A 25,784-nucleotide genomic window follows, 5' to 3' on the forward strand; every position below is an offset into this window, starting at 1 on the left:
ATGGGACAGATGTGCTTGGGTTTTGCCTATTAAGATTGGAAACTCTTCTGTCACACAACGTCAACCGCGAAAGAGGTCGCCATGGTTTAGAAGTGTCTGTATGTAGCACCTCTAGTGTGGAAAAGATCGATCCGGCAGTTACTCTACTAGACCCCAGTTCCCGCTAAATCACGAATTCAGGCAGGCGCCTCTTGTGACAATTGATGACCTTACCAGCTATGCTGGGGCCCAGTACAGATGCCAGCTGGGGTGTATCTTCATGAAGCTCTAACTCTTCGCTGCTGCGCCGGTACAGTTTAAAGAGAGAAGCCTCACAGCGAAGCCTCAGCTTCGTATCGCGGAACGTAGCGCTGTCCGCCTCCAATTCCAGAGTAGATCTAGATGTTTCCAGGCTGCCTCCAGGCTCAGGGAAAATAACGGTGGGTGCTGGGCCCGGAACCTGCGAAAGAATATAATTGTTGAGATCAGAATTTGATGTAACTGTACCCTGGAGTAAAGAAGCCGGTGGGAAACATTGAAAAATGTTTGAGTGGTCTTACATAAAGGAATTCAGGAAAATTTCCAGAAAATAAGAACTTTCAAGCTTCCCTAAGGACAGACCTGCAGATCTGTAATTCCTCAGAGCGACTGCCTTCGTACCCCTTCTGCCCCATCCACCTTTTCTACTAGTGTGGTCATTGCGTTCTACAATTTCAACATTTTTCCCCAACCAAAAGGCAAATGCCGGGTAATCTTTTGGCGAATCCTCGGATCTCACCTTATCTCACTACATCTCGCCAAAATATTGTAAAAAATTGTAGAAAATTACAAAATTGCAAAACTGTAAAAATTGTTAAATATTGTAAAAATTTGTAAAAATTGTAATTGTAATATTGTAAAATTCTGACTTGTTCCACATCTTAAAGCTTTACTGCTCATGTAAGATCTATGGAATACAATAAATGAATGAATGAATGAATTCATTGTCGCGGCGACTGGTATACAATACGCGTTCTGCAGTTTGAAGAGAACTGGGACATGGCAAACTCTAAACCCGTGAAGAAATACTATTTCCAAAGGAAATGAGAATATGATTATTTGTTGTTTAAAAAAGACGAAAGAATTACTTAATTACTGTGTCCCATCCAATTTATTTCTACTCATGATTTCAACATTAAACGATATTTCAACAAAGCCCATATAAGAGTGATGATACAGACAAACTTTCGAGTAAGTTTCTTATTAGGAACTGCATATTGATTATTTAATTATATATACCTACTGTTAAATTAAGGACGTCACTCGTTATGTTCATTTTGTATTGAAATGAATAATGACATTTATATTAACTTTTAACTTTCAAGATACATTACTTAAATGCTACAAATTTATGTTTCCGTAGGTGATGATAGGAGGAAAGTTTTGGGATATCTAAAGATGGCTAAGTGCAAAGAAATCTCAAAGAAACTACCGACATTGAAACGACATAACGCATTATAAATACAATAACTTTATTACAATCCTTTTTGAAAATTACAGTGCCGCACTGATTGACCTACCACACGTAAAGAATGTCAACAACTCTACGCAGAAGTCGATTATCCCCATTAGAAGTGGAGTGAGACTGACGTCGTATTTCCCCTACTCACGGATTCTGCAGGCCTGCCTAAGGAGATAATAACAGACCTTGTTCGTCTCTAATTTCCTCTTTTGCCACTTACTGTATAGAGAAGGTGTTTATTTATTTATTTAGTATGAATTCCTAAGTATAGCCAATGCATGGTTGAAGACAGCGGTTTGTAGGGCTAGTCAACAAATAAAAATATCCGTGGCGTTACAGCCCTGGCCCAGAACCATCAGCCGCCTGCTGGCCTCACGTTCACATGCCGAAGCAGAGGTGGACGATTATCCAATGAGAATGGAGGTAATGTGTGGTTAGCACGATGATCCCCCCAACCGTTACAGCTGACTTTCGTAACCGGATTTCGCTACCTATTGTAGCTCCCCAAGTGCATCACGATGCTGGGTGGCCACCGGTTCCATACACTGGCCGAAATTTCATGAGAAAATTTCTTCCCTATGAGGACTCGAACCAGCGTGCATTCCATAACGTGAATCCTAGGCAGGATGCCTTAGACCACGACGCCACGGCACGGGACGTGTATTTATGAAACGTCTCTAAATTCAACACATTCATTGTCTATCCAAATGCAAGAATGCCATTCAAAGTTACAGGAAAGGTGACGGTGGAAGGTTTTCAATGACGTCCTTTTAGGGACGAATTCTTAGCATAGTACGAATGGAAAAGTTCTCTACCATGCTGTTTCGTTTCACTTATATTTCCGAGAAATAATTATTTTTCATGATAAATTTTGATCATATTATCTTTTAAATACATTTAGAATTGCACGTTTTATAAACGTTTTTACATAAGAGTTCTCGGTTCTAACATATATCTTGAGTAATGTTTCTGTCACGTTTATTGTTTGAGTATTTTAATACTTTAATAATTACTGATAAATCAGTTAAAGTAATGGATATTTGGCGACGGCGTTTCCGAAAAGTAGGCGCGTGATTCAACCCATCTGTTCCTTGTAACATTCTGCCAGGACGCTAACCTCTTTGTGTTTACTTCCTTGTACAGTAAGACGGTTGAATGTATAAATTCGGAACTAATTGCATAAGACTTTTCCATCAATTTTACTGTTTTTAAACTCCCACGTAAAAGAGAAGGAGCTTACAACATCAGTTCGTTTACATTTCGAATTTGCATTGACAAAAACAAAAGACTGCAGAGAACGCGACTTCAATTTATTTACTGTTGTTAGAACATCGCCCGGGAAAATAGGGGTCCCTTCACTCGTCGTTAGGATATTGATTACAGATGCGAGTCATCCTCCTGAGGATTTTACGGGTATCTCGAAGGCAAGTTCAAATTCTAGAACAGTTTTCTCACAAAAAGACGTTCATCCTACTTAATTTACATTTCCTACGCATTGGTGACTAATAAAATCAAGACCGTTAATTATAGATTACTAATTATAAAATTGGAAAATATTCTTACTCTCGTCTGCACATTAATATTTTTACAATATATACCTACAAATGACTTTTAGAGAACTTGAAGATTCATTGTTACCCTCACATAAGCTCGTCATCGGTCCCTATCCTGAGCAAGATTAATCCAGTCTCTAACATTATATCCAATCTCTCTCAAATCCATTTTAATATTATCCTCCCAACTACGTCTCGGCTTTCCAAAGTTCTATTTACCTCAGATCTCCCAACTAACATTCTATACGCAGTTCTGGATTCACCCCATACGTGCTACATGCCTTGTCCAGCTCATACGTCTGGATTTAATATACCTAATTATGTTAGTGTCTCGGATTGAAGTTCTGACTGATATGTACATCTATTATCAGGCAGACATCTCGCTTGAAGATATATGTCAAAGGAAGAAGAATTTTTTGTATGCATCTGAAGTCTGATTAGTGTAATATGTAGCTATATAATCGGCTATGTATGCAATGGAAGGGGAAAAGAATTGGGCACCTTACCCCATTATTTCCTGACGTAGATATCTCATAAGCGGTGGCTTATTGGTATCACTTATGAGCTTCAGACCTGTCTTCAGACAGCTGACTAAACAACAATTGTGTTAGGTAAAGAATACAAAGCATGCAGTTCTGCGTTGTGTAACTTTCTCCATTCTACCTGTACCTTCATCCCTCTTAACCCCTAATATTTTCCTAAACACCTTATTCTCGAGCATCTTTAACCTTCGTTCCTCTCTCAAAGTGAGAGTCCAAGTTTCACAACCATACAGAACAACCAGTAATATAATTGTTTTATAAATTCTAACTTTCAGCTTTTTTTAGAACAAACTGGATAACAAAAGCTTCTGAACCGAATAATGACAGGCATTTCTCATATTTATTCTGCGTTTAATTTCCTCCTGAGTATCATTCATATTTGTTACTGTTGCTGCAAGATATTTTAATTTTTCAACCTATTCAAAGGATAAATATAAATTTTGTATATTTTAGTTTCGTACTATGTTCTGGTCACGATACGTAGCTAATCGTATATACTTCGTTTTTTTTCTGGATTTCCTTCCGAATCTATCTCATTACTTGCTTCAAGTAAAATTCTCGTGTTTTCCCTAATAGTTTGTAAATTTTCTTCAAACATATTCTTGTCTTCGCATTAACAAGCAGCTGATGTAGTCCGTTCAATTCCAAACTCTCTCTATTTTCCTGGACTTTCCTAATGGCAAATTCTATAGAAAACATAAAGGTGATAATGCATCTCCTTGCTTCAGCCTGCAGTGAATTAGAAAAGCATCAGACAGAAAGTGGACTATACGGACTCTGCTGTATGTTTCACTGAGACACATTTTAATTAGCCTAATAGACCTAGATTCTTGGAATTTAAAATTCAATAAGAATATTATATAAAACTTCTCTCTTAACCTAGTCATATGCCTTTTTAAGTCTATAAATAATAATGTACTGTGCTCTTAAACTCTCGTTTTTTCTTCAATATCCGTAGAATAGGCCTACAAAAAATCTTATCAATAGTCAATCCATTACGCATGTTTAAATATATATATATATATATATATATATATATACATATATAAAACTTAATTGTAAGTTATATCGTACTATTTCTACAGCAAAACAGTTTAGCGTACGTAACAACAAATACAACGGATCTGGGATCGGACTCCGGAAAACATTGGAGATCTGTCTTCTTTTCGCAGACAGAAGATGTATATTTCTTTGTCGCGTTTGATATTAAACGAAAATCTTGATCACATGATCAGAGAGTACTGATACCTTATGAATGTCCTGTCTTGTTTCAAAATGAATCACAATTTAAAGCAAAGAACCAAGAGTTCATGAAGGTATGCTAATACAAGTCAAGTTCAAAAGTTTACAACATCTTCATGAGTATAATTATGATCGCCGATATTTATTGTTACGTTTTTCAGGTCTCCGACATTAATGTTTCAAAGATTACACTCGTTAAGAATGAAAATCTTTCCTACTTTAAAATAGATGATTCTTATTAATTTTATCATGAAGAAATCGAGTATGATTCTTAAAACGTTGAGTTAGCTCTTGATTTTCAGATATAACCCATTAAATTGTAAGGTTATAAACTATTCCACCAAAACATTAAAAAATTTGAACGAAAGTATCAGGAAGAGAGAATGATTCTTTACCTGCGGATTATTTGAACAGTGACAAGAGACGCTCCAGAAAAGGAGTAGGCCTACAAACGAATGGCAATGAGAAGGCCCTCACGTGAATAAGCCATCATTTGAAGTAGCACTTCCAGTTATCATGTGTTCTTGTTTACATACAGTAGGTACAGGCATATCAATTAAAGGAATTATCAATTTATGTTCTAATGTAAATAATCTTACTACTGCTTTTCGCTGTGAATATTACTGAAGTTAATATAGCGCAACTACTATTTTTAAAAAACTAGGGCTAATAAACAAATTATGTCATTCATTTTTATCGACCTAGAGTAGTTCAACTATTTTTAAAAAATAAAGAATTTCAAAGTGTATTTTTGTTGTTCAGTGTTATGAGCCACCGATATAAATTCACCAACAGCACGACTATATTGTCACGTGATTTACATGACGTAATACATTTTGCTTAAGACAATATCAGATGAATACAAAGCAGAGGATATGCACCTAGTGCCAATGTTCACTTCCGCACCGAGAATAATATCCGAATATACTTTTTCTTAGCCACAATTTCAATCACAGATGAGACTATGAGACTTAAGACCTGTGAGTTATACAGAATGGAAGCAATATAGCTGTATAGATTTTAACAGTTTTATTCCTTTTACATCATATTGTTGTTGTTGTTGTTGTTGTTGTTGTTGTTGGTCAACTGTCCGAAGACAGGTCTGACCTCACAAGTGATACTAAGAAGGCAAAATTTATGAGGCAACTAGGCCAGGAGATAATGGGGTAGGGTTGCCAGTTCTTTTCCCCCTCCATTGCATACATCGCCAACTAGCTACATATTACACTAGTTAGGCTTCAGATTTATTTATTTATTTATTTATTTATTTATTTATTTATTTATTTATTTATTTATTTATTTATTTATTTATTTATTTATTTATTTATTTACTATTTTGCTAATAATTAAACATAACATATATTATATATAGAAAAACTTTAGCTCGCCCCTGAAAGAGGAGAACTCGTGCTCAGGGGCGGATTCCTGAATTGAAATTAATAAGTATACAATACAATTTTTCTTATGTCTACTAAGCAATTATAGTATATAAATTTAAATTTACAATTTTTCAATTTTTATAAAATCCATACATAACTTTTTAAATTTAATACTAGAACTATTACAATTGACAAGATTAGGATATTTAAATATAAATCTGTTACATATTCTTGGGCCTAAATTACTGCTATGATTAAATACTGTAACAGTGTTGCATTTTGGTTCAAACAATCTTAAAGAATTTATAACTTTTGTTTCATAACTATGAGAATACAATTCAAAATTATTTCGATTTTTATGTATGAATTGTATTAATACAATATAATAAATTTGTCTTACGTTAAGTACATTAAAGTCTAAAATTTATGTCAAACCATTTTTATATTAATTTAAGTCCATTATTTGAATTATTATATGCATCATACCAAGTTTTTCCACCAATAAGTAAAACTGTTTCATCTGCATAAGAATAGTGAATACCATTGTATTGTTGTAAGTCAATTTTTAATAAGTCATTAATATATATTAAAAATAGAATAGGGCCTAGAACTGTGCCTTGGGGAACACCTATATTAATAATTGAAGGTTCACTTGAATAAATATCAATTTTCGTTATTTGAATTCTGTCGTTAAGATACGATTTTATTAAGTTTAAAGCATTACCTTTGATTCCTAATAAGTCTAATTTCTCAATTAAGATGTCATGTTTCACTGTATCAAAGTCTTTTCTTATGGCCAGAAAAATACCAATACATTTGTTACCTTGATCAAATTCTCTAAAAATTTTTTTAGTAACTTGATATAGTGCATCATCTGTACTGAATTGTTTTCGAAAACTAAATTGATTATCACTAAATATATTATGTTTATCAAGATAATTCATTAATCGAACTTTAATGCATTTTTCTAGTAATTTTGAAATACATGAAAGTAATGATATTGGTCTATAATTGTTCATATTTCTTTTGTCTCCTGTTTTAAAAATAGGTTTCACAAATGCATTTTTAAATTTATTTGGGAATTTGCCATTTAGAAAACATAAATTAAAAATATGCGTTAGAGGTTTGGCAATATAACCATCTTAAGTATTTTAGCACTTATGTTATCAGGACCAGGTGATACATTATTTTTTTAAGTTTTGGCTCTATTGATTATTTCATCATCTGTTACGGGGTAAAGATACAGTACATACAAACATTTACTGAAGTTACATTGCTAAGAAAATTGTTATTTTTTATAGACGATACAATATCCAAGCCAATGTTTTTAAAATACGAGTTAAATTCTGTTGCAATATGTTTTTGTCACTTAAGATTAAACCATTTCGAGAAAAAATCTTAGTTAATTGTTCTTTTTTATTTACTTCAATATTTGCCGCTTCTCGCACAGATGCATACAAACAATTGTTCTTCCTCTGACACATATCGTCAAGTGGGATGTACTGCCTGATAATAGATTTACATATCAGCCATAACCTCAATCAGAGGATATATATCATATTATTAGTCCCAAATGAATACTTTCCTCAGAAAAGAATTATTTTCCACTATCCGTTAACACTGCTTTACTCAATTAAGTACTATTCGTACGATTCTGATTTTTACTCATGATTAGAGAAACTGACAAATAATTATTCATCACTTTGCCGTTTTTCTATAAAATGGACGATTTTCTTGTAAATTAAATAAAAAGAATAACACGTATCATTATTTTCTGCCATTAGGAATTGTGACAACCCTACTCGAGTGACTAAGGGACGGAACTCAGCTCTTCGGATCAAGTGTGTGTGTGCTTTCGTACGTTAGCCGGCGAAAAACTAATTATCTAATTAGGCATGCACTTTATTCCAAAACATAATTGGTTTTTACCTACTTTAATTTATTGTATTGCTCCATTTTACACACTCTCTATATTGAATAGGCCTAGGATTGGAGATAAACTACGTCCCTTTCTTGATTATACTTCAATTTTTAAACCACTTGTCACTTTATTTGCACTCTTTTTTAGAGTATGGAGCGTTTTCTGCGGATACTTTCGTTTACCTCGTTTTACATTTCACCAGTTTAATCACAGTTGTGATTATTATTTCTTTTTCTTCTATCCAGTTTTCATTATTGGTCACACACCTCAAGCATCTTGCTTTTTCGGGTGTGGCCCAGTTACAAAATTGTATTTATACAACAATTTGCAATGTATTTGAATATGAGATTAGTATCAATTTCGAATTTTGAAGAATATTCATATACAAGTATTAAAATAGTATTGTAAAATCTTTGTTAATGTATATAATTTTTCCTTGCAATAATAAACTTTAACTTAAAAAAACAGTTCTCCATTATGGCCAATTGCTTCTTCCCTTGTATATGTACGGCATATATTTTATTTTGAAAAGTTCTAAATTTTGAGCTGTCATTAAAGACAAAGCTTACCATACACAATATATAGGCTAGTGATAAATCGGAGATAAAGGAATTGAAATGGAGAAGAAAATATTACAATAATAATTTTATTGATAAATAAAAATATAAAGTGACAAGAATGAATGACAACAATATTTAAAACGTGTATCAATAGTTATTAAGAGAATTGTGTGAAAATTACATTAAAATAATTATATAATTGATTTCGAATAATTTATAAAGACTCTTTCAATAAAACTAAAACAAGATCTAAAAATAATTCTCTGCCCAGCCCTAATCTCTTTAAGGAATTAACTACAAACTTTGGGACTGATCTTATGACAGTCTGAGTCTTGTAGAGATCTTGAAAATAGCCAATTGTGAGGTTATAGATTTTACACATTTCTGAATTTACTTCACTCGCTTGATCTGCTTCAGATTCATATTGTACTATTGCATCAAGTATAAGAGCTGTTTTGTTATTTCTATCAGTCTCTAATATAACAATACTGCTGCTGCTTTCTCCATCTGGGATGCATGAGAAGATTTACTGGACTTCGAATTTCCTCTGTTTTAGGTCGCTGGCAATCATCCTGAGTAAAGCGCTGCGAGATAGGAACCAAGGATGTGAGCTGAGGTTCCTGACTCGCTGTGCAATCAATTCCATCTAGGCTGCAACCAGGTAGGTTTCAGAATGGAACTATAATATTATAGTTTTAGCCCTGCTATCCATTCAAAGATAGCTATTCCGGCCACCACACTTAAAAATATTGAAATTGCGTACTCACCTATGGTGAGAAATCTAGTATTATATTTTGATAACGAATCAAGTTGGAATTACCAAGTAAAGCAACTTGTAAAAAAAATCTACTCGTCTATTCACTCGTTAAGCCGGTTCAAGAATTTCTCTCCCGCGCCACTGAAACAAGCATTAGTTCAACAGTCGTACTTTGACTATTGTGACTTTTGTTCATTGACTTAAGCACAAACCTCTCAAACAAATTTCAACGTGTTCACAATATGTGTATAAGATATGTGTGCAATGTCCGACGATACGACCATATTTCGCCATTTTTCGAATCTTCATCCTGGCTCCGTCTCAACGATCGCAGAACTTAACACTGTCTTTCTCTCCTATTTCAAATTCTGCGCACCTCAACCCCAAGTTATCTGTCACCTTATCTTGTGTACTTATGCTCCAATCATAACCTAAATTCTCGATCTCAGATCACAAGCACATAGAATATACCTCATCATAACGCTTCTCGATAATCTTCGTCATTCACCGTTTCAATTGCTCGCCACTGGAACTCTCTATTTCATAACTTTAGGGGCTGACAGACATTGACTACTTTCAAAAGCCGGTTATCAAATAGACTGTGAGTTTTTCTAAATTGTAATTTTTATAATATGCCATTTCTATTTTCAATATATAAATTTTCTCTACTCTTTCAATTATAATTACTTCGACTCACATTGTTGCAATATTATTTGACGCTTAGAATTACATGTAACTAAACTTGCCCCAATTTTGCTATTATTATTATTATTATTATTATTATTATTATTATTATTATTATTAACAGCAGCAGCAGCAGAAGCAGTAGCAGTAGTATTGTAATTGGTCCTGTATTGCTGTCATTTTTATATTTAATATTTTTCTTACACTCGCACTGGTTGAGCGGAAGAGGAGGCCTTATGATCTAAATAAGTAAATAAATAAATAAGGAGAAATGTAATTTTTGTTACAATTTTTCTCGACTAATATGCAGATAAATGATCCCCGTTAAACCTGCAACGTAATACTAAACGAAATCCTGAGATAAGCAATAAAATAAGCAAATAAATTTATTATGTAACTCCGCATAAAATGTTTTATTATTCGTAAACTCCACGTGAAGCAATTTCACACGAGGAATTATCCTACCTTACTGTCTTAATTAACTTCCATACGTATATCGTTCTACATGTTACCAATTGCTACGTTTATGTGTGCTTTCCAAATGCATTAGTCGTGATCTTAAGAGCCTCATAAAATGTTATTGTATGTTCGTGCATAAATTCAGTTCAGTCTAGTCAGTACTTGTATTCATTCTGCTCTTGAATAATTTGTCGCCTGAAACTACTAAGACACAGATTGTAATATGGTGTGATGTGTATTCGAATCCCTCTCAGCGCACAAGTATATGATGGTAATCAGATATTCTGTATTGCTTGGGATAGACCCTGGTATTGATGTTATGCGAGTCCCATCATATGCACACGATGTCTGACTTAACACGTTCACTTTGTTTAGGCAACCCCAAGTAGTAGTCTAGACATGAGGGAGGTATACATCAGTTTCGCAGGCGGAATCAGGATTGAGTATGACGTCCACTGATATTATTACGTGAATGTTACGAATTTCAGTTTTCATGTGGAAATAATTTTATGTTGAACATGTACAGTCAGTCTGTAATGTTAATTATTTATTTTCTTTAGGTTTTTATAACGTTTCTCCTAGTCGTGTTTATTGTTGGATAGTATAATCATCTTGTCATTTTCTCTTCTTATAGTTCCGATAACACATCGAGAGCATCATGCCGGAAGGGCGTACAGTAACAACAAAACTGCAACTTAACATTGTTGTTGTTGTTTAGTCAACTGTCCGAAGACAGGTCTCAACCTCACAAGTGATACTAAGAAGGTACCACTTATGAGGCAACTAGGCCAGGAGATAATATAATAGAGTGGCCAGTTCCTTTCTCCCTCCATTGCATACATTTTACACTAATCAGACTTCAGATACACACAAACAATTGTTCTTCCTCTGACACATATCGTCAAATGTGAGTACTGCCTGATAATAGATGTACATATCAGCCTGAACCTCACTCAGAGGATAAACTTAATATTAGAGCCATTTAAATGTAGAATAATTTTTCCTTCCTTGTCTACATAACAAGGTACTTCCTTTAATTCTTCCGCAAGTCTATTTTAATTCTTAAACGTTTGCTTTCAAAAATATGAATAAGTTCCATTAAAATATTTCAATAAAGCTTCATTTGTTCATACGCCCTTCTGGTATGATGCCTTCGACATTATCTCAATGCGTAAGTTATCTCAAATTCTTCAAAGTAATTCACTTGTTTTGTTTCATTCGGAATAAGAAACGGACATAATAAGAAGGTATCTTGAAACAACACACAGCTCGGAATTTTAACAAAATTTATTGATTTATTTCAAGATACTTTGATTATGTCACGCCAAGTGACACTACCATGACAACGTCACAATCTCGATAGACCAAAAAAAACCTTGGATTCTAATTGTGACAGGTTATGGCAGTGGTTCTCAAAAATTCTGAAGGTACGACCCACTCTTGGGCAAGACTTCTGTTTACGACCTCCTACTACCGTATAGTTTCTTGATCCCATTCGAAAAATACATATCTCTGTAAAATTTCAAACAATGTTACTCAAAACCAGTGGATACCACCTAAAGTACGACGTTAAATAACAGCTTTTTGACTAAGTTTCTCGTCTGTGATTGTCATCAAAGCAGAAACGAAAAAATCTCTTTCAACTTGCATATGATAATACAGTGTGTGTACCTGATGCTTAGCCCAGATTTACGAAGCTTCTTTATGGAAAATAGAAACATTTATTACATTAACTTAATTATTTTTACTCATAACTACTGAAATATTTTGTTATTTTTATGTTAGACGTTGTTTATATTTCTAAATTTAAAATAAATGTATGTTAATAAGGCCTTTTTAATTTTGTAAATCATCTCGCGACCACCTCAGCTCTTTACACGACTTCCCAAGAGGTCGCGACCCTCACTTTGGGAACAGCTGGACTCTAAGCCATAGGAGATTGACGACAACTCGCGTGGAGTTGGACCATCTCGAAGTATGCTGCTTCCTGGAACATCTTCTATTGTTATTTTTCACTTTTGCTATCACAAGCTTCAGGGTTTCGAACTGTGAATGGTTGCCGATAATATGATTCGAGCATCTGTAGCTATTGCTGTGGAACATTCTCATTCATATGATGCTCCGACTGATAACTCATTTCCGTTTTAAAGTACGGCAGTATTAACTAAAACCTTTTAGATTCACTTGGAATCTGAATTCTAAATTAAAAAGTACGAAAAGAAGAACATGCGATCGAATCTTTCCGGCAATCGAAACATTTATAGAAATCCATCTCTCTATCTGAAAGCTATGAACTAGCTCGAGAGATCCGCGTATTACTTAGAGTCGGGCAAACAGCCTCTTACTCCCGCTCGTTCTCGCAGGCGATACTAGCTGGCCGATAACGCCAGTTCCGAGAATCGTATTCTCGAGATCGCCACTCTCGGGCACGAGGAATACCGGGTCCCGGCCTGTTATCGCACGGTCGACTTGCTATGAAATGCGTACACTGACTGCCGGCTTAATTACCGCTCATCACAACAACTCGTGACTCTTATTGAAATGTTAATGTTCATAAAGTGTGTAGGCTACACAATAATACAACATATTATGATGACGACATTCTTGTAGAATTCATATTATTTTAATTAACTGTTGCCTTTCTCGGGAGACAAAATATTGCAGCATTTTCAGTATTAGCTTAAGCTCTTCAATAACAAGCTGTCTGGATCTATAACGTGTTTTCTTGTTATCAGTATTTCGTTCACATTGTTTTTATTCATTCAATAGTGTTTTTGAATACCGCTATTGTAATGGATATCACAAGAGTGTATATTTACAATAGTAAGTAAAAGCTAGTCCGCCTCCTTGGTCTGATCAAGATGGACCGGGTTCGATTCTCGGTTGTGAAGTCAGGGGTATTTAATTCGGACCTCTTCACGGGGACTGGTTGTCTGTCCATTGTCCAAGTGTGTGTGATGTCTCGCAGTGGCCCCCGAATACTCTGACCCAGTAAAGGGGGAAGTCCTGCAGTGTGTGCATGTGTTCAATATAGTTGTGGGTCTAGGTACAATAAGCCTCAGGCTACGGTTCCGAAATTAGTAAAAATAAAAGCTAATTAAACAGTAGGTACTGGACAACAAATTACACGCACGATTTTACAATAAGAGTACATATTATAAAACAAAATGATATAATTTGAGTTAGTATGATTGACAATAAAATAATTAATACGGCAGTATAATATGTTAGAACGCATAATAGAGTAATTAGGCATTCGAATTTCATCATTATGAAATAAAATGACATAAAAAATAAATTGAGGTAGTAGAATATTGGCAATAAAAAATTAATTCTAGGACGCATAGTAGACAAGCAAAGTATTCCAATAATTTTTTCACATGAAATAAAACGTTACAAAATGAAATAAAGTGAGATAAATAACTGGCAATTTAAAATTATTAATAATAGGAATTTAAATGTTAGAACTCATAAAAGACAAAGTATGGTTTCAAATTATGTCATTACAAAATTAAATATTACAAAATTCAATAATTTGAGATAGTATAATGGCAATTTAAAATCATTAATAATAGGATTATAAATGCAAATCAAGATTTTCAGGTATAACTCCCTGTAAAGTTGATTTGAATAATTTCGAGGGAAAAATTGTTCCGGAGCCGGGTATCGATCCCGGGACCTTTGGTTTAACGTACCAACGCTCTATCACTGAGCTACTCGGGAACTCTAACCGACACCGATCCAATTTTTCCCTCTATATCCACAGACCTCAAAGTGGGCTGACAACCTTCAAGCAACCAACTTCGAGTGCACACTAACTCCGTGTGACTTAAATTGTGGTTTTCTGTTAACGAACAGTGACGTGTATTATGCAAATCAAGATTTTCAGGTATAACTCCCTGTAAAGTTGATTTGAATAATTTCGAGGGAAAAATACACGTCACTGTTCGTTAACAGAAAACCACAATTTAAGTCACACGGAGTTAGTGTGCACTCGAAGTTGGTTGCTTGACGGTTGTCAGCCCACTTTGAGGTCTGTGGATATAGAGGGAAAAATTGGATCGGTGTCGGTTAGAGTTCCCGAGTAGCTCAGTGGTAGAGCGTTGGTACGTTAAACCAAAGGTCCCGGGATCGATACCCGGCTCCGGAACAATTTTTCTCTCGAAATTATTCAGGAATATAAATGTTCGAGCTCATAAAAGACAAATTATGGTTTCAAATTATGTCATTACAAAATTAAACACTACAAAATGAAATAATTTGAGATAGTATTTGAGATGGTAAATCAATAATAATAGGAATATAAATGTTAGAACTCATAAAAGACAAATTATGGTTTCAAATTATGTCATTACAAAATTAAATACTACAAAATGAGATAATTTGAGATAGTAATTTTAAATGTTTAAGATTTAAAAAAAGTGTACTATTATAAATAAAGTAAAACCAACCCCATGACATGCCAAATAGGTCTAGAGGATGGCGAGAGGTTAAGGCTTCCACCTTTACAGACACTCGGCATTTAATGGCAGTAGGGGTGTCAGTCCTACGTGCTCGCCGCCTTTACCTCCCAATGAAGTATGTCTATAATAGGCCTACTCATTTCTGTTAGAGATTGAGTAGACCTCAGGGCCAGAGTGCGGCTGGAAGGATTAGATCAGTGGAAAAAACCATGACCCCATCAGGAATCGAACCCGCGACCTTCCGGCTTGAGCGTTACGCCTTAACAGCGACGCTACCGTGCGTTTCTTTACATACAGTAAATACTAGTCTTTAATTCACGAATTTATAGTATTACCGTGGATTAGTATTAATTTGTCAAAATGAAATATTATAACTAAAGAACAACTTCCTTAACTTCCTTAAAAATTCATGCCTGAAAATATATCCAACATGCACTTGTTTTGTCATTTACAATCTTTCCCACTAATTTGTAGGTTCCATCCGCTAATTTACTCCTCACGGTTTCTTTTGTATTAGACTGCATTGTATTTAGCAAGCGCAACTCATCACCACGTATAGCATACTGGGTTAATGAGTTATCTCTACAGAGTCTACACTTCATAAATAGCTTGAGATATCGATGACATTTGCTCTTGAGCATATCGTCCAATCTGCGAAAAAATGTGACGGCTGTTATCATCTCACATCCAAGTTGACCCGTTTTAACCCAAGTAACCATAACACAGATACCTGTCTCCATACGTCCTTATTCCCTGAAGGTTATACAGTTTGTGTTGAAATCGAAGTGAGATGTACTATGTTATACTTGAGCTTAATTTTGTGTTTGATTGATTGATTGATTGGATTGATTTCACAAGGGCTGGATCCGGGATGGATCCTTGCACTTAGGCCAGTTAGGCCCATTGTACTCTCTATATGCGATGATTGCCTAACAATAAGTCCGAAGGATGGCCCGGGTGGCATCCGTGTATCGACACTGACAAGCACGCCATCCTTCTTGTACCTTGCAGGCAAGGTCCCATAATCTACTAACAAGCCCAAACCCGGGGCCCGGAGCTTCAAGCTCTTACAACCTCGGTAAACATCGGAAATCCGCACTACTCCTGGATATCATTCCAGCCTCTTTTTGACTATTACAGATGATAAGCGAAATGAGAGAGGGTGGAGTGTATTGGTGGGATGAATGAGAGAAACGGGAGTAACACGAGGAAAACCATTTGCAACGTCTATTTTATCCACCACAAATTCCATCCAGACATGACCGGGGTGTGAACCGCCTAGATCAGTGGTACCACTAGCAATTATTGAAGAGCCAACATTGAGAAAATGGTTATTTTCCGAGAGCCACAATGCATTTGATAGTATTGAAGCTTAACAAAATACGTGGATTTATTATTATTATTATTATTATTATTATTATTATTATTATTATTATTATTTAATAATAATAATAATAATAATAATAATAGCATGTGATTGGTGTTTCTGAAAATTAAGGGCGAACTTTGCTACTCTTCTGCAAAATCACATCAATAGTACGAGAAGGTTGAATTGTTATTTAATCTGTTTTTAATTTCCAAATTTTGAAAATAAAGTGTCACATAGGCCTACAACTGAAAGACACTCCTTTAACAATCTCCGCACCTGTAAATGGCTTAATTTCTGCTACGTGATACGATAATTTATTATGTCGATGCTCAGCGCTGACTGTGAGTAATCATATGGCACCACTGTGTTCCGAATTTCAGCGATGACGTCATTGATGCTCCGTCACTGCTGCAGACAGCGTATTCCGAATCTCACCGGACCGGTGGACATCAATGACGTCACTCTGCAGCGAAATAGGAACAAAATTGCTGGAAGGTTCAATGGCCTTCTTGGCGGACGTACAAGTTGTTGCCTGTGCTACGCTAGCAAGATTTTGCGAAATTTCCATACCGTCATCTCGTTCAAAGAAAAGAGAGCATAAACAATTTAGTTGTGGAACCAGCAGTAATAACTGGCCCGTTGACATGTTGGTTTATAAGCCATTAACATATTTTTTTTACGTTATACTCATTATAAACAATACAGCAGAACACACCGCCATGACACAACAGTGCACGATGTCATTCGTCTGCTAATTCCCACCCTATACAAGAACCAATCAGATTCACTGATGGTGGCATTTAAATATAAATATGTCTGTGTAAATGATAATTGGATGAGTATAGCAGCAGGGACGATTAATATACTATATACTACACTGGTTTATTGTAGAGTTAAAAAGTGAAATTCAAATTTAGCAGGTAAAGAAGTTTGATTATTTAAAATAAATGCGACAGGTTGGAAACTTGCACTAAAACCAGAAGTAAGTGTAAGTTAAACCAACATAAATTGAATAGTTATATGATAGAAAATTCGTTATTAAATAAATTGTATATTTATTGTGTATAATTACTAGTTGTGCATATGTCAGTCTTAATTATTAAGTTTAGGCCTATATACTTCTGAACTATTTATTAATAAATATCCATTTAAATATCACTGATGAGGGCTGATGGTTACTGCCACCATCTCTGCAAGCTGATGGAACCGATGCGATAGCGGTGGAGCATCAGTGACGTCATCGTTGAAATTCGGAACACCGTGATGCCATCAGATTGCTCAGCGCTGAGATTCGTAATACGCTCAGAGCTTCCATTAGCGTGCAGAGGTGGTGGGTGTCGCCATCAGTGAATCTGACTGGTTCTCATAAAGGGCGGGAATTAGCAGACAAATGACATCTTGCACTGTTGTTTCATGTTTGCGTGCTCTGCTGTGTTATTTGTAATAGAAACTACGTGAAGATCCTTTCTAAAATAATTTATGACCCCACGATTCTGTAGGATTCTATGAATTTTGTACATGACCATTAGCTGCAAGGCACTTTCCTCTGACCACTTCATGCTCACAAGTGAGTTGTAGCACATACTAACTACATAAGCGTTTAAGACAAACTGAATTGACAAATGTCTTATGTTCGCAGGAAAACCGACACGAGCTTATTTAAGCGAGCTCACGCGACCTCCCCAAATATACGAGTTTGTTAAGTTACATTACATGGTTGTCTCGTGGCTTAGACCACATACATGTGAAAGTACACGTTTATTTTAAAAAATTACAACCAATATATAATTACGATAACTATTTCAGCAATAATGTGTACAGTTACGTCTTCAAATTACGGACTCTTTGAAAGGAGAATCAATTTAATTGTAGTTAATTAGTGTATATTACAGACTAATTATTTCCTCCCCTGTATGATAGTTTGCGGCTGAATATGACATATACGATAACCTAATAGAAACCGCGGCTCTGTTAATATGCAGCATTATAAATATTTTCAGTTGCATTCTAAATATACTGTAGGCCTATTATGTTTCTCGTAGTCGCAATTATAGTAACATTAATAAGAATAACAAGAACATAATAAGATTGACCGATTCGTTTCTTGTGTTTACTTAGTTTTCTACATCCCCACAGACAAAAATCGACAGGAGTGAAGTCTGGATACCTTGTTGGCCAATGCAAGTGATCACCGACGGTATATCGTTTGGGAAATGTGAAATGTTTATGAAACAGCTAAAATATACAGGGGCTCTGCAATAATGGAAGAATTGTCCATTCTTTTAGCCAAGGAAACTTGTTCTAACAACATTGGAGGCTTGTTTTGCAGAAAAACTAAGTAGCTACGCCTCGTAAGGCGATTCAGTAACACAGAAGGTCTAATTTGTCGTTCCTCCGTACCATTCATGAGGCTCGTTATGTGTAACATTCAAAAAGCTATATATTCACACCCACTGAAAAACTGACACATTTTATTAACTTTTTTATTCAGAATAGTCCATACTACCATTCCCTAAAATATATACTATTCCTACTGAGTCACTCTGTAGAATAGCCTAGCGATTCCCCTCATAGAGGAATGGTGATCCTATAGAATAGCCTGGCGAGTTTCCTCTTACTAATGTGAGGAATGTTGATGACGTAATCGATGATACGCTCGGTAATTGCTTGGTTGGAGACAGGGCGATACCTTGGCGGATGAGGTGTCCTACGCAGAGCACCTGTCATCAGAAAGCGTTCGTAACTCATGCGAAAGTTTGATCATTAGGAACTCTCTTCTGCGGAAACCTCTGTTGGTATGAAGACGACGCGATGTGTGTCTGTTGCACTGTGTGAGACTTCCCATATAACGACAGCATATCCGGATACTCTCTGTTACATTAAGTGTTGACGGGAGACAAGTGAGCATCAACAATTAATGACAAAATCAGACTTCCAGAATATTTTATTTGCTGAATTTCTTACGTACGATTCACGAATGATTTCGGACTTCTAGACTTGAATAAAATTCAATACATCCAATCAAATAAAAATGTTATAACAATAGATCCAAAATTAAAGCTAATAATGTCCCATTTAATAAAATTAATTATATCATTGATAATAAAATAAAACCCTATAAAAACTAAATTATTCTGGATTTGCAGCCGTAAAGTCCCGTGTAAAGGTCTGAAGTGATAATCACTATTCTGGGAGAACTTGCTGGTAGAGCATAACAAATTAACACTATCTGTCGATATACAGCGTGTTCCCATGATGATGATATAACTTTCAGAGATGATGGAGAAGGCCAAATGTATCAATTTGAGATAGAAACCCCGGTCTGGAAAAACCTCCGTCGCAAGTTATAAGCCAAAGCCGTTTTTCCTAGGCTGAAGGTGATATAACAGTTCTAAGGATAGTCAACTCGACCAAAATCTAGGCGTACATCATGAGGGGTTGGAAAAGAAAACGCCACGAATGCAATGCAGGTGGCGTGAGTTTTAAACTTTAGTAATGCAAAGAAGCTGCCGTGACGTGGCTAGTCCTAATGTAGGAGAGAGTGGGGCAAAGCGAAAGACTTACCACTAAGTCGTAAATAACAGCTTGTTAATAAATACTTTTGTAAATTTCTGTCCCGAATGTAGTGAGGAAGCCTTTCATTATAGTTTGCAGTAATCAACGAAGGAAAATCTTATATACTTGACTAGACATATTTATTTTACCAAACCACTGATTATTTTTCACTTTGCCCCATGTATGGGGCAAAGTGAAAAAGATTAAATGAAGGCATAATTTCAGAATACATGTGTATTAAAATTATGGGAAATGGATTTTTTTGTGTTCTTAAATAAATAAAAGTGTTACAGTATTAAATATGATACTTATTAGGACCTGTTATAAACCATTATAAATATTAATCATGTTATATTTTTGAGAATCAATAATTCTCAATGCAAAAACTGAAACTAAAAGTCAGAAATTGAAAAATAACAAAGTGCAAGACATATTCAATTTTCTCTTAAGCCACCGGCGTAGCTCAGTCGGCTAAGGCGCTTACCTGCCGATCAGGAGTTACTCGCGGGCGCGTATTCGATTCCCGCTTGAGCTGATTATCTGGTTGGGGTTTTCCGACGTTTTCCCTAACCATAAGGCAAATGTCAAGAAATCTATGGTGAATCCTCGGCCTCATCTTGCCAAATACCATCTCGCTATCACCAGTTCTATCAACGCTAAATAACTCCGCAGTTGATATAGTATCGTTAAATAACAAAGTAAAAAACATAAATGTGTAAAATGAATTATGGATATGAAATGCACAATTACTTATTAAGTTAAATTGCAATTTCCACTAATTTTATAGAAAACCGTGGCTTCAAAAATTATTTCATTTCCATTTCACTTTGCCCCACATGCACCATTAAGAAATAAAAGCTTATATCGCCATATTGGTTTGATATAAAACGTGGTTTAAGCTTTCACAGTGTAGTAAAATATATAAGTTAAAGTAACATATGAGCCGTTCAGAGCAGAAGTGGTGTACTGTAAGTCAAAAATGGGTAATGAGGGTTAAAGTAAACATTCTGTAAAATACAACGCGACGTAGCAATTAATATTCAATTTATTTAAACTATCAGTAGACAGTGGATAGCAAGAAGGACATATTAATTGCTACTTTGCACTGTATTTTACAGAATTTTTACTTTAAACCTCATTACCAATTTTGACTTATACCAATTTTGCTCTGAACGGCTCATATTATGTAACAAACACAGAATATGAGTCACTATAGTCCCGTCGCTCTAATTTCCGGCAGCCAATCGCGTTGCAGGTCGGCTACATTTAAACGTGTGCGTCTTGTGATTCACTTATGAAGACGTTATTCATTTCTTAAGGCTCGATAAATACTTAATATAATCGCCCGCCATTTTCGCTCTTTCGTTGGCGTTCGCAGAAAGCACACGAAGACGTTATTTGCCGCTCAATTATTTGCTGAATTACAGTGCGTTTGATTTATTATCACAGGAGCTACGACATGATAATGTTTAACGGTGTTGCAAATAGATTCCTCGTATGGCAGCTCAGCAACAAAAGAACAAAAATGGCGAACGATACTACCTACCTTGACTTTATAGAGCCTTCACTTCCTAAGACGTAAGCAAAGAGGAGTCACGCCGGGAATAAGAGCGTCGCGACTATAGTACATCATTAATACAAAAATAAAACAGCTAGTAACTTACATCAGCAATGTAGAAGTCCACTTTTCACATCACGATAACAATCTTAATTTCAACAGAAAAATCACACTAGACGAACACAGCTTCGATACTTAAGTATGATTTGTTACTGAATTTATAAAAAATTACAAATTAATATGTAGATCTATGAAGATTATTTTTAATTTCTCAAATATTTAATTTTTGTGACTTCGGCGCTTTCATAAATATGCGATTCATAAATAACCTTACAGTACTAGTTAGTTTCTAAAATTAACCATGCATTCTTAATGGAAGTGCAGTTTGGCATTTATTGATGACTTTCATAATTAAGCAGTTCAATTGACTGGAATTTTATCGGGTGATAGGCACCTTCGATAGGGTAATCTTCATCCAAATATACGCAGGAAGGAAACTTATATGCCGTCAAGTGACATTCAATGTTCCGAATAATATAGATTCCCCGGCGCTTAAAGTAATGATGTTGGCCATGATGTTGATGCAGTTTGAGATAATGCAACATTCTCTGCGCTGCTGTAGTTCTTGTGGCTTGCAATGTTCAATTATACAGCTCAAGTACATAAGATTTTACGATTAATCTTATTCACTGGCCTAGGCCTATCGTAAAAAGTTCAGAGTTCGTCACATAAGTCACACGGTTTAATAAATAAGTAATAATCATCCTAATCATCAACAACAACAACTATCAAGCTAGGCCATTTAGACCTGCTTCATGTCAAAGATCACCTTCCCCGTGACGCCTGGGTCTTCTTATTTCAACTTTTACTTTTGGTTGATAGTGCAAAACTTGTTTTGTTGATTTGTCGTCTTCTGTCATAAGGTTAAAGTGATGGAACCAGTTTTGTTTGTTGTATAAGATTATATTATCTAAGTTGAATATTTTGAGCTGTACATATAGTATTTATAGACTTAGAAAAGGCGTTTGAGAGAGTGGATTGAAATAAACTGATGGGGATTCTAAGAAAATTGGTGTGCCTTGAAAAGAGAGAAGTCTGTTCAGTAACATTTATATGTAACAACGAGTCAAAGTGAGGATAGGAGAATAAATGTCAGAAGGAAGTGAAATAGGGAGAGGACTACGTCAAGGATGCCTCTTATCATCTACCGTCTTCAACATATACATGGAGGATTAAGTAAAGAGTCCACACCTGTGGAGTAGCGGTCAGCGCGTCTGGCCGTGAAACTAGGTGGCCCGGGTTCGAATCCCGGTAGGGGGCAAGTTACCTGGTTGAGGTTTTTTCCGGGGTTTTCCCTCAACCCAATACGAGCAAATGCTGGGTAACTTTCGGTGCTGGACCCCGGACTCATTTCACCGGCATTATCACCTTCATTTCATTCAGACGCTAAATAACCTAAATGTTGATACAGCATCGTAAAATAACCCAATAAAATAAATAAAATTAAGTAAAGAACTGTTTTTTGAACATCAGAGGAGTGATAGTAGGAAGCAGAAGAAAAATGAATAAGATTTGCTGATGATTATGGCTTTGTCAGCAGAAGAGGAGATGATATTAAGGGATATGCTACAGGAACTAAATGACAGCTGTGAACAGTAAGGGATGAAGATAAATGCAAATAAGACGAAGATCATGGTCACAAGAGAAAAATAAAGACGGTAAACTTGCCAATTCTAAATGAGGCAGTGGAGCATGTGGACAGCTTCAAATACTTTGGGTGTACTATAAGCAGTAACATGAGCTTCTGCCAGGAAAAGGAGGATAGCAATGGTAAAGAAAGGTTTTAGTAGAAAAAGGAGCATCTTTTGCGGAACTCTAGAAAAAGAACTAAGGAATAGACTAGTGAAATGCTTTGTGCGGAGTGTAGCATTGTATGGGACAGAAAAATGGACATTATGGCGAAGTGAAGAGAAGCGACTAGAAGCATTTGAAATGTGAATATGGAGAAGGTTGGAGCGTGCGAAATAGAAAGACAATAAGAAACGAAGCTGTGTTGGAAAGAGTGGATGAAGAAAGAATAATACTGAAAGTGATTAGAAAGAGAAAGAGGAATTGGCTGGGTCACTGGCTGAGAAGAAACAGCATACTGTAGGATGCACTGGACGGAATTGTGAAAGGGAGAAGAATTCGGGGCAGAAGAAGATATCAAATAATAGAGGATATTAAGATATATGAATGACACGCGAAGACTAAGAGGAAGGCAGAAAATAGGAAAGATATGGGAATATTGGGTTTGCAATGAAAGACCTGCCCTTGGGCAGAACACTCTAAACAAAAGAATGAATATTTAGCTACTCTCTAATTATACCACTTCATACGTGATATTTGAGGGTTAAGAATCTAACTTTGGTCAGTTCGATTATTCTTTCATCACATCGATTCATCGCCCAGTTTTCTGTGCGTCAGAATAGGTACTGCCATTGCTTTAATAAGTAATAAATTGTCCTTAATATTGCTGTTCGGTCGCACGGAATGAAGTTGATAGAAGCTCAACTCATCTATTTAGGCAGTCTAATTGGAGAGCTAAAGCTTTGCACGTCGGAGAATTAGTTATGAACCCTGGCAAAACGAAATTGAGTTTATAATGAAAAAGATGTTGGGGGCGCGTTTCCTGTAGACATAATGCTTTTCGCGCCATTCTCCCACAATTTATCCATAAATTAGTATCCATTTTTTCGGCGTTTGAAGCTCATATCATGTCTGGGTTGATATTATATGAGCATAATGTACATTTGATATATGTCCTCTTTGAGAAACAGTAAAATAATGGATGTATTAATTAAAAATTAGTGAGAAGGAAACATGTAAAGGAAGTCATATAAATGAAATCAAAACCTGTGCGTCTTCCAAAATTAATGGTCGTAGAACTCGGCTTGTTTCAGAAATCTTAAATTTCTTTCACTGAAGCTAAAGGATTTTCTACTTTTGGAAGTAAATTACTTTTAAACAAGTCAAATGTTAGTGACCTAAGTATTTTGTTCGATCAGTGAAATCAAGATTTTAAAATGTTTAATTGAAAAGAAGGACGTAATACTCGGAGTTTAAGGCAATAGAAAGTAATAACATAGTTAAAAAATTGTAAGAATTAATAAGATTCTGTATCAGTTTCGTCCACCCTCATCTCTGAATTTGAGGTTACGATGATTTCTTTTACTAAGGCCAAGCCTGCAGAACCCGTAAGTAGGGGAAATATGACGTCAGCTTCACTCACTTCTATTGCGAATGATGGACTTCTGCGTAGAGTTGTTGACATTCTTTACGTGTGGAAGATCCATCAGTGGTGGCTCTGTAATAATTTTCAAAAAAAGATTGTAATAAAGTCATTGTATTTGTAATGCGTTATGTCGTTTCAAGGTTTACGATTATGCTAGATTTTCTGTCGGTAATTTTTTTGAGATTTCTTTGCGCAAAAGCTGCTTTAGATTTTTCAAAACTTTCCTATCATCACCTACGGAAACATAAATTTGTAACATTTAAGTAATGAACTTTGAAATTAATATAAATGTCACTATTCATTTCAATACAAAATGAACACAACGAGCGATGTCCTTAATTTAACAGTATATAAATAAATATTCAATATACAGTTTGTAATAATGAACTTACCCGAAAGTTTGTATATTCTGTAATTCTTAATATGGGCTTTGTTCAAATGTCTTTTAATATTGAAATGACGAGTAGAAATTAATTGGACGGGACACAGTAAATAGGCAATTCTTTCGTCTTCTTCAACAACAAAATAATCATATTCTCATTTCTTTTGGAAGCAGTGTTTCTTCACGGGTTTATATTTTGCCATGTTCCATTTCTCTTCAAACTGCAGTACGCGTATTGTGTGTATTCATCATTCATTCATTCATTCATTTGGCTGCAGTGCGTTACAATGTTGAATGACATCATTGATCTCCGGTCATATAGCTATCACTCACTTATCAACATACAATTTATATATATATATATATATATATATATATATATATATATATATATATATATATATATATTTATATATATATATGTCTTTTAACTTATATATTTCCTTCACTGATTTTTCTCTTACTTCCCAAAGGTATGTTTCTCAGGATTTTATTACCTGTTAATTTGTAATTATTGATAGCGTATTGTGTATCCTACCTGCCGCCGCGAGAATAAATGTTGATATAGCCGAGCGTAACTAGAACGCTCTGACCACACTGGTAGAA

At 35.3% G+C, this 25,784-nt stretch overlaps 1 protein-coding gene across 2 annotated transcripts in view; it reads right to left on the reverse strand.

The window, feature by feature from the left end:
* LOC138700051 (CD166 antigen-like) overlaps window positions 1–25,784 on the reverse strand; it is a 1,161,032-nt gene that overhangs the window by 137,539 nt on the left and 997,709 nt on the right. For both annotated transcript variants that reach the window (XM_069826355.1, XM_069826354.1), the window contains exon 5: window positions 214–439. In XM_069826355.1, the coding sequence (XP_069682456.1) occupies window positions 214–439 (226 nt within the window). The remainder of the gene's footprint in view (window positions 1–213; window positions 440–25,784) is intronic.

This window comes from Periplaneta americana, chromosome 5 (genome assembly GCF_040183065.1).
Source record: "Periplaneta americana isolate PAMFEO1 chromosome 5, P.americana_PAMFEO1_priV1, whole genome shotgun sequence".
Taxonomy (NCBI): Eukaryota; Metazoa; Arthropoda; class Insecta; order Blattodea; family Blattidae; genus Periplaneta; species Periplaneta americana.